General features: G+C 50.1%; 1 protein-coding gene across 1 annotated transcript in view; it reads left to right on the plus strand.

Annotated features, from left to right (window-relative positions):
- flncb (filamin C, gamma b (actin binding protein 280)) overlaps positions 1-10000 on the plus strand; it is a 58750-nt gene that overhangs the window by 10475 nt on the left and 38275 nt on the right. The window contains exon 2 of the mRNA XM_084447719.1: positions 8790-9038. Within this exon, the coding sequence (XP_084303845.1) occupies positions 8790-9038 (249 nt within the window). The remainder of the gene's footprint in view (positions 1-8789; positions 9039-10000) is intronic.

The raw sequence follows: 10000 nt of genomic DNA on the forward strand, positions 1-10000 counted from the left end.
AGAGACTGAGGGGGCTGTTTCCTGTAACCTGCTACGGCGAGCGGGATGGAACTGTCGTGCGGGGTTACAGAGCGTTCGTTTCGGAGCCGTCGTTCGGCCGAGCGCTTCCTCGTGAACGTCAGGAACGTCAGGGGAGAACAAGACAAGCCAGGGGGGGAAAGAGTTCATGAAAAACACATTTAGAGAGAATTCAAACAATACAGTACGCCTATACCAAGAGGAAAATGTGCCCGGTTACATTGTGTTTTGGCACTGTGTGTGTGTGTGTGTGTGTGTGTGTGTGTGTGTGTGTGTGTGTTAACATTCAGAGATGAGAGATTAACTGTTATATCAAGGCAAAGACACAACTTTGCAGCTTGTGTGTATGGATGAGTGTGTGTGTGTAAGTGTGTGTAAATGTGTGTTTGTGTGTGTGTTATGGGTGTGGGTGTAAGTGTGTATGGTGTTTGTGTTTGTCTGTAAGTGGGTGGTGTGTGTGTGTGCTGTGCAAGTGTTAACACCTCTCTAAGAGTGTGTTTGTGTATGGGGGTAGTGTGTGTGTGTGTGTGTGTGTGTGTGTGGGTGGGTGTGTAAGTGTATGTGTGTGGTGTGTGTGTGTGTGTGTGTGTGGAGTTTATCCGGAGTTTACGAATAAGTTCTGATGCTGCGTTCCATTTGTATCAGAGCTCGGGATTTGGTGCCCGGTACGGTGCCACATCCCAGTTGAATGTGTTGCAGAAACAAAACGCAAAACCCTTACTTTTGCCCCATCTTTGTAGTTCTAGGCGAGCTAGCTGTTGTTAGCCATTGTTAGCCATACCAGTTGATAACAACAAACTATGTTAATGTTTTGCATATGACTTAACAGACATCACGTCTTGACCCAACGTCCGTTACTGAGAGATAATGTAGATATGTTCGTAATAATTAAATTACATCCAGATGGAGAAAAAAATTTGTTTGAGAACAAGGTAATAAAACAATAAAACATTATTATTATCATACAGATAAATTCAGCTCAAAGTGCTTTACAACAGAGCATTTAAATTAAAGAATGTAAAATTTAATGATGCAATGATCAGGCTTGTCTTCATTCATAGCCTATAGGAGAAATACACTGTGAGCCCAGCCTGCTAAATCTGCTCAAAGACGCCACCTAGTGGTGGTGCATCACTAAAAGGAAATAACGCCCGGCTGAAATTCCACGAGATTTCTCACGGGATTTCCCTGAGAAATACCGCAATGGTGAAATGCCGCAGCATTGATTATGTCTAGAGGCTCCCAATTGTATGTATACATACATGTGTGTGTGTGTGTGTGCGTGTGTGTGTGTGTGTGTGTGTGTGTGTGTGTGTACACACCGTGCATCACATGTTGCAGTTGGTGCAAAACAGCATTGGTCACATGTCATCATCAGGGGTGTTTTACAGTCTCTTTTATAAGCCACAGGTGATGTGTGAATGTGTGTTTGTCTGTGTGTGTGTGTGTGTGTGTGTGTGTGTGTGTATGTGTGTGTGATTCGCCCTGTCTGTAAATAGCAGTCCTAGGACTGAGTGTATAAACAACACATGGTGACACTCTCAACATTTATACAGCTGCTGGACAAAACCTCTCAGGTCTATTGTTTGTGTCTAGGGAAAGAAGCAGCAGGTCTTCAGCTGGCCTGCGAGAGAGAGAATGTGTGTGTGTGTGTGTGTGTGTGTGTGTGTGGACGTACACTGAGATAGCATGTACATACTGTATGTCAACATGTTAGCATGTTTCTGTGTTTTATAAAGGGTGTGTTTTTTTTTATCATGATTTTGTGTGCAATTGAATTTGTGTGGCCAGTCATTTTGTGTTTGTGTGTGTGTGTGTGTGTGTGTGTGTGTGAGAGAGAGAGTGTGTGTTTGTTCTATTGAGATTTAAAGGATGAAAAGAAGCCTTATTTGGGCATTGCGGCAGTGTACATACCACTTGTGTGTGTGTGTGCATGCTTGCGAGTGTGTGTTGCACGGGTGCACATGTGTGTTTGTGAGTGTGTTAGCGTGTTCGGAACGTTCGTGCGTGTGTGTGCGTGTGTGTGTGTGTGTGTGTGTGTGTGTGTATACCAGTGTATTCTTTCAAAGCAGAACGAGTCTGCAAGAAGCTCCAAAACAAAAAAACTAGGTATGGTATTTTTTACATCAACAAACTCAAACATTAACACATTCCCTTAATTACCATCATGTGAACCTTCTAGACCTGCGGCCCTCATTGTTCCCATGAAAGGGCGAGTGTGTGTGTGTCTGTGTGTCTGTGTGTGTGTGACGCTTCTGGGCATCTCACTCCAACAACTGTTTGACATTGACTTCAGCTAGTGTGTGTGCGTGTGTGCGCGTGTGTGTGTGTGCGCGTGTGTGTTCATCCTGGGACACGCTCGCATTGTCTTGGGGAAATCCTGTGGAAAGTGTGAGGCCGGGTGGCTCGGCTCCACAACAGGCCTTTGTTTTCAGTTCTGTCCCTCTTTCTCCCGGCGGAGAGATAGGATCATGGAATCACATTTTCCCTCTGTCCACTCAACTGTCCAGTTCTCACTCTGTCCTCTCCACACACACACACACACACACACACACACACACGCACGCACGCACTTGTTTTCTGCTGGAAAACTTACACAGCGGAGCGATTAGGAACCAGCAGTGTGAGGGCAGGAAGTGTCTGAACCGGAGAGCTGTGGTGCACCCGCCAAATCCTTCCCCCAGGAGAAGGTGAACCCAGTCAACAGGAAACAGAAGCCGCTCTGAAGTGTTTCCTCGTGAAATTCACCCCCCATGGTGCCTTCGTCCACATGTCTCTGCGCGCACACACACACACACACACACGCACACACACACACACACACATACACACACTCACTCATACACACAATCACAGAGCCCCGACAACTGCTGAATCAGTGGACGGTTCCCATAGAGAATGAACTGGAACTGACGGACACTAAAGCAGCAGCCTCCTCACATCCAGCTGACAGCAGAGTGTGTTCTGGGTCAGGCCACAGTAGGCCTACACACACACACACACACACACACACACACACACACACACACACGTTGGTGTGCGGCAGTAGCTCAAGACGCAGTAGTAGCCTGGGTCTGGGTCTGGGTCTGGGAAATTCTGATTCCAGCTCCTCCCGGCAGTGCATCGGAAGAGGCAAGAGGCTGAACCCCCCAAACTGCTCCCAGCGAGCAGGCTAGCACCTTGCATGGCCAGGCTGCCGCCATTGGTGTGTGAATGTATGTTTGTGTGTCTGTGAATGGGTGAATGAGAGAGGCCGTTGTGAAGTGCTTTGGATAAAATATTTTTTACTGTATAAGTGCACACCATTTATGTAGACCTCATGGCCGGGCTGGCTAATTTGCGCCAGGCCCTTCTCGTTAGTGTTAGCTAGCCCTGGAGATCGAGAGATGGCACCATCTGAGGTGAGCTCAGGACGCTACTACAGTCACACTGATTCCCCTACAAGAGGTTTGCTGTATGTGTGTGTGTGTGTCTGTGTGTGTGTGTTTAATTGTGTAAGTGTGTTAGGGACATCTTCACAGTGGTGTTACTGTGCGCTGTGTGAACTACTGTACGGAATGGAGAGCTTTTAGAGCTTTTGGGTTCAAAGGTCCCGCTTAGTTTGAGAGTGCAGAGTTATACACTATCAGGGCCCCACTGCACTCACCATCCACTTCTAGAGAGAGTGAAAGAGAGAGAGAGGAGAGAGAGATAGAGAGAACAGAGATAAGAGAGAAAGAAGAGAGAGAGAGGAGAGACAGAAGAGAGAGGAGAGAGAGAAGAGAGATTGAGATGGAGAGAGAGAAGAGAGGAGAAGAGATAGAGAAGAGAGAGAGGAGAGACAGTAGAGAGAGGAGAGAGAGAAGAGAGATTGAGATGGAGAGAGAGAGAAGAAAGGAGAAGAGAGAGAGAGGCAGAATGAGGAGGCCTGACACCTTCCTAGAGTGACGACGACAGCAGGGCTTGTTTGACGGCTTGTTTTAACCCGGCCAGTCCTGTGAAGAGCATCTCTACTCCACCAGTACTCAGTTACTCCACCGGTACTCAGTTACTCCACCAGTACTCAGTTACTCCACCAGTACTCAGTTACTCCACCAGTACTCAGTTACTCCACCGGTACTCAGTTACTCCACCAGTACTCAGTTACTCCACCGGTACTCAGTTACTCCACCAGTACTCAGTTACTCCACCAGTACTCAGTTACTCCACCGGTACTCAGTTACTCCACCAGTACTCAGTTACTCCACCAGTACTCAGTTACTCCACCAGTACTCAGTTACTCCACCGGTACTCAGTTACTCCACCAGTACTCAGTTACTCCACCAGTACTCAGTTACTCCACCGGTACTCAGTTACTCCACCAGTACTCAGTTACTCCACCAGTACTCAGTTACTCCACCAGTACTCAGTTACTCCACCAGTACTCAGTTACTCCACCGGTACTCAGTTACTCCACCAGTACTCAGTTACTCCACCAGTACTCAGTTACTCCACCGGTACTCAGTTACTCCACCGGTACTCAGTTACACTCTCTCTCCTGCTGCCAATGGGGTGACAGTTGACGGAGGTGTCGCCCAGGGTTACCAAACAAACAAGCGGTCCCAAGCAAAGCCTTAAAGGTCGCCTTGCTCCCGGAGACGGAGGTGAAACAATGGATTCTGGGTAGAAAGGCCACATTGTTTCTGGAACCCCCCCCCCCCCTTCACCCAGTACCCAGACTCCCCCAGTCCAGCTGGAGAAAATGTGTAATGAGCAAAAGTTCTGACATCAGGGCTTTGTGAGACTGAGTGGTGGCTTAAAGAGAGAGAGAGAGAGAGAAAGAGAGAAAGAGAGAAAGAGAGAAAGAGAGAACATCTTGTCACGCAATATAACAGAATGAGTGGGTGTTGAAGAAAGAAAGAAAGAAAGAAAGAAAGAATTAAAGAAAAAAGAAAGAAAGAAAGAACGAAAGAAAAAATAAAGAGAAAGAAAGAAAGAAAGAAAGAAAGAAAGAAAAAGAAAGGGAAAGAAGAGAAAACAATGACTTCACAAACTGTACTGTATCACGACAGACAAACAGACAGACAGCGGACAGATGTGGGCGTAACAGTGAGCTGTGTGAAACGTTGGTGTCAGTCCGGGCCAGGCAGTAAGAAGAGCATCCTTGCGCGGCGCTTGGTACGGGACGGTTCAGACAGGCGTGGGAGTTGTAGTTCTACAGCTCTTACCTCATCTGCAGACAGCAGACATGCCATGAGAAACGACGCCCCCCATCCCCGCCCACCCCCCTCCAATCCAAACCTCCGTCTCTGAAGTTCACAGAAGGCGATCCCACCCTAGACGCACCCCCCCCCCCCCCCCCCCCCCAGTCCCGAGCCCCGTTCCATTGTTTCTCTCCAAGCAGCGCTTTCTCCATTTCTCCAGCCCTCTGTCGGTGCTTGTTATTCTTCCCAGGGCTCGTTTCCGAGCCCTTGCCATCGCCAGCTCGCTTGTTGTTGGGGACAAAGTTTGTTTGAGTTTGCCTAAACTAAGATGTGACTCTGAGAGGAAACGAGTCCGGGGTCCTTCAGGCTTCTGAAGAGGGCAGCCCCGCACGCCGCTGCAGGCCGTTAGCTGCGTTTTTGTTTGTTTATTAAAAAAAAAAAAAGCGATTGGGTTTAAAGTGCAGACAGCGTGACGGAGCTGCTGACAGACGAGGCCGCAGGGCCGGGGATTCTGGGTAGTACCCGCTCCTCCTACTGAAGTCACACACATTCACACACACACACACACACACACACACACACTGACTGACTCACACTGACTGACCCACACTGACTGACAGACCGACAGACAGACAGACAGACAGACACTCCTGCTGACTGGTCCTACACACACACACACACACACACACACACACACACACACACACACACACACACACACACACACACACACACACACACACACACACACACACACACAAACACACACACAGACTGACCAATGCTCTGATGCAGTTTTATAGGAATGTCCGGTTCAGCCAACCGGCCTGTTCTGTTCTCACCATACCAGTGTGTCACCATCACCAGAACTGTACAGATTTTTCAATGTTGGACCTGGTTTCTGGTCGAAACACAGATACTGTAACCGGATGCTTGATCACTACCATTCTCTCTTATCACATGTGTGATGTATGTGACAGTGTGTGTGTGTGTGTGTATGTGTTTTATATATTCTCCTAGGACCGCTGAAATAAATGTGTGAGAGTGGGAAAGTGTGAACTTTTTTTTAATGCGCTGCTGTTTTTAAAACAGGCACGGTCAAAGTGGACCCGAGGGGTCCTCGCGGGCAGGCCCTATTTGTGCGTGCATGCTAGTCCCGTAGCGTCGGTCAGGGCTGACGAGGATGCCTGCTAACCGACGTGCCCTCAGCACCCCTCAGTCAGAACGAGGGTCTGTAACACGACACCCTGTCCTCACCGGGCCAAAATGGACGACGTTTAGCGGAGACGTCAGTCTGCAGTACCACTCCCCCCCCGCTGGCCACCAGACACCAACCAAACAACAAACCCACCTGCCAACTGTGCCCCCCTTCCCACTTACCAACACCCCTCACCCCCCACCCCACCCCCCACACCGATCCTGTTCAGACTGGAACAAGCACCTCAGCTGAACTCCCCTCCCCCACCCCCCCCCCCCCCCCCTGCCCCTACTGTATACTGAACTCGATTTTCCTCTGCCCGTGTAGCGAAAACAACGCGAGTATGTTGTGGACGTCAGTGTTAAGTGCCGTAGCCATCGTCCATATGGGGGGAATCTCAACGGGGGGTCGCGTTAAGCATGGAGGGAGGTGGGAGAAAGACAAGGGGGGGGGGAGTAGTGAGCTGTCTCCTGTGAGGGGTCGTGTTGCGGAGTTTGCCTGGAGATTTGAGAGGCGGTTTGGACCCTCTCTTCTTGTGTGTGTGTGTGTGTGTGTGTGTGTGAGTGTGCTTAAAGCAGCAGTCAGGCACAGTTTAGTTTAGGCATCTTTAGTTGGGGTATATGTGCGTGTGTGTGTATGTGTGTGTGTGTGTTGGAGTGTCCTCGGTGTCCTTGTTTAGTTTCCAGGGAATGTGTGTGTGTTTTATTTAAACTGACCTCATTCCACAGACCTGGGGTTGAATGACATCAGCCTGCATGTCCAGCTATAGCATGTCCAGCCTCATGCATCATAGTACAGCTCTTTGTCGGTACGTTCAGACACCAGTTACATGACATTAGTCATTTAGCAGACGCTTTCATCTAAAGCTGACTTACAATAATTGCATTTAACGTAGGTCAGTGTACTGCTACTGTACTTGCCAGAACTCACAAGTGCATTTCCTTTCTAAACCAGTCATACTGAATATACGAATAAACTGAATAAACATCGACCTGCAAGAAGAGACGGCTTCTACAAGCTTCTGCTACAAGCACTGCTCTAACTAAGACCAGACACCAGGCCGGGTCACTCTTTGCACATACCGTCATACTTGGGGTGCACTTCATCTGTCTTAACCCCGGGTAATGAAAACAATGAACCCAGACAGTCCCATAAGTGTTAACCGCGAGACGAATCGAACGCACCTCAATTACTTTCGAATACTTTCAAGCAAACGGTCAATTTTCGACGCAGGTCTGTGAGGCAAGCATACTTTAGTTTGAGTCTGTGCAGGTTGATATAGGCTGAAAGAGAACAGACCATACAACACAAATCTGTACGCTTATGTCCTGACCTCCTCGAGCAGGGTTTTGATTGGACAGCTCAGACGAAGCCGCTGGGGGTGGAAGATAAGAATGTTCAGACGGGCGGTCTGGATCAGCTGATGACGTGCACACAGTCAGGAAGCGGAGACACGAGCACATGATGTCACAACTCCTTTTGAGTTTGACCCAAGATCCTGCAGTGTAGCACGGACAAGCCGACGGCGATCTGTGTGTGTGTGGTGTGTGTGTACGTGCGCGCGTTGTGCTTCTCACGCGCACACCTGCCTACGAGTGCGTTTGTTATCAAATCCAGACAAATGAAAAACAGCAGGAAGCCCAGGAACGTAAACAGTCCTGACGAGGAAGATGGATGAAGTTGGGTCCCTAACCACCCCGGCTCGCTAGCCGTATCGCGGAGACATTGCCTAATCCCCCCCCACCCCCCTCCTCCTCGTCCCGCCTCCATCTCCTCCCCGGGCGAGGGTTCTGGCTAAAGTCATTTAGGGTTGCGCTGCGCCGCGGCTAGGGGGACCGGGGGTGCATTAGGAGCAAAGTCAACACAGATGTTGTTGTTGACGTTGCTGTCTCAGCGGGAGGTGCTGAGAGGAGCCGAGGGCCCCAACGCCTGTTTTCGCTTCCAAAGCTCCACTATTTCTCTTCTCACTGGCCGTGCAGTTTACTGTTGGCGCTCCGACGTTTTGCGGACATGACAGTTGACAGTACTGATATGACCCAACATGCTCAGTCTGAGTCGACGCAGCCTGGTTGACTTCAATTGACGGTACAGCTGGGATTGTACTGTATGCTCTGTTTCTATCTATCTATCTATCTATCTATCTATCTATCTATCTATCTATCTATCTATCTATCTATCTATCTATCTATCTATCTAGTTCAGTGTATGTGTGGTGTGTATGTGTGTGTGTGTGTGTGTTTGTGTGCGTGTGCGGCATTAAAGGGTGGCTACAGCTGAACATGTAGCCCTCCAGAGTTCTCCAGAGATGTTGATATTGTGAATCCACCTGTCTTTTTCGGACCTCGTCCCACCAGACCTCTAGACCTCCACCCTAAACCCTGTCCTCTCTCCCTCTGCCCCCCCCCCCACAGACAGCAAGGCCATCGTGGACGGCAACCTGAAGCTGATCCTGGGTCTGATCTGGACCCTCATCCTCCACTACTCCATCTCCATGCCCATGTGGGAGGACGAGGACGATGAGGACGCCAAGAAGCTGACGCCCAAGCAGCGTCTGCTGGGCTGGATCCAGAACAAGGTGCCCCAGCTGCCCATCAACAACTTCCACCGCGACTGGAGGGACGGCAAGGCCCTGGGGGCCCTGGTGGACAACTGCGCTCCGGGTAAGACCGCTCCTGCTCCTCCTCCTCCTCCTCCTCCTCCTCCTCCTCTCTCCTCCTCATTCTCTCTCATCCCTGTCCTCCTACTCCTCCTTCTCTCTTCTCTTCCTCCCCCTCCTCCTCCCCCTCCTACTCCTTCTTCTCCTCCAAAGGTCCACCACGCCCGGGAACTTTACAGTGATAAGTAGACGCAGGCAGCGCTAGCACAGGTAACGAGCCCCCCCTCCCCTCAGGAGGTAGAGTGGTTCGTCCAATGATCGTAGGGTTGGCGGTTCGAATCCTGGCTCCCTTGGAACACTGGACACCAAATTGGGCAAGACACTGGACACCCAATTGCTCCCAATGAGCAGGCTAGCGCCTTGCATGGCAGCTGCCGCCATTGGTGTGTGAATGTGTGTGTGAATGGGTGAGGCCACCGTAAATTGCTTTGGATAAAAGTGCAGTTCTAGTTCTATCACAAGTTCACAACTGCTTCGGGGGCTGACTAGTATAGATGTGGTCTTTCTAAGAACCCTGTGTAGCTAGGAGGAAAATTCCTCCCCCTGATAATCTCCGGATCACGGAAGGAGCTGTGAAAAAAATCCCCTTCAGCAAGCTCTGCTGCAGGGAGATAACTCTCCACAGGGGTCGGAGGTCAGGGATCAGATACGGTGAGAACGACCTCGCCGGCCGGTGGCCTGGCCCGGCGACAATGGCGTGTTTATTTATCCGCCGTAGAGTGGTACGTGGTCGGTTGGGAAAGGGTTGGTGGGTTTGGGGGGGGGGGGGGGGGGGGGGGGGGGGGGTATCGAGGTGATAAGTAGGAAGGGGGCTACAAATATCACATGACATCACTCAGGATTTCCCACACCGGGATGGGAGACAGAGAGAGAGAGAGAGAGAGAGAGAGAGGACACGGGCGAGAGAGAGCGAGCGTACGAACGGCTGACAGCAGAGCCACATTTCGTCAAGACCCACCTAATCGT

The sequence above is a fragment of the Borostomias antarcticus genome (genome assembly GCF_949987555.1).
Source record: "Borostomias antarcticus genome assembly, chromosome: 13".
NCBI lineage: Eukaryota > Metazoa > Chordata > Actinopteri > Stomiiformes > Stomiidae > Borostomias > Borostomias antarcticus.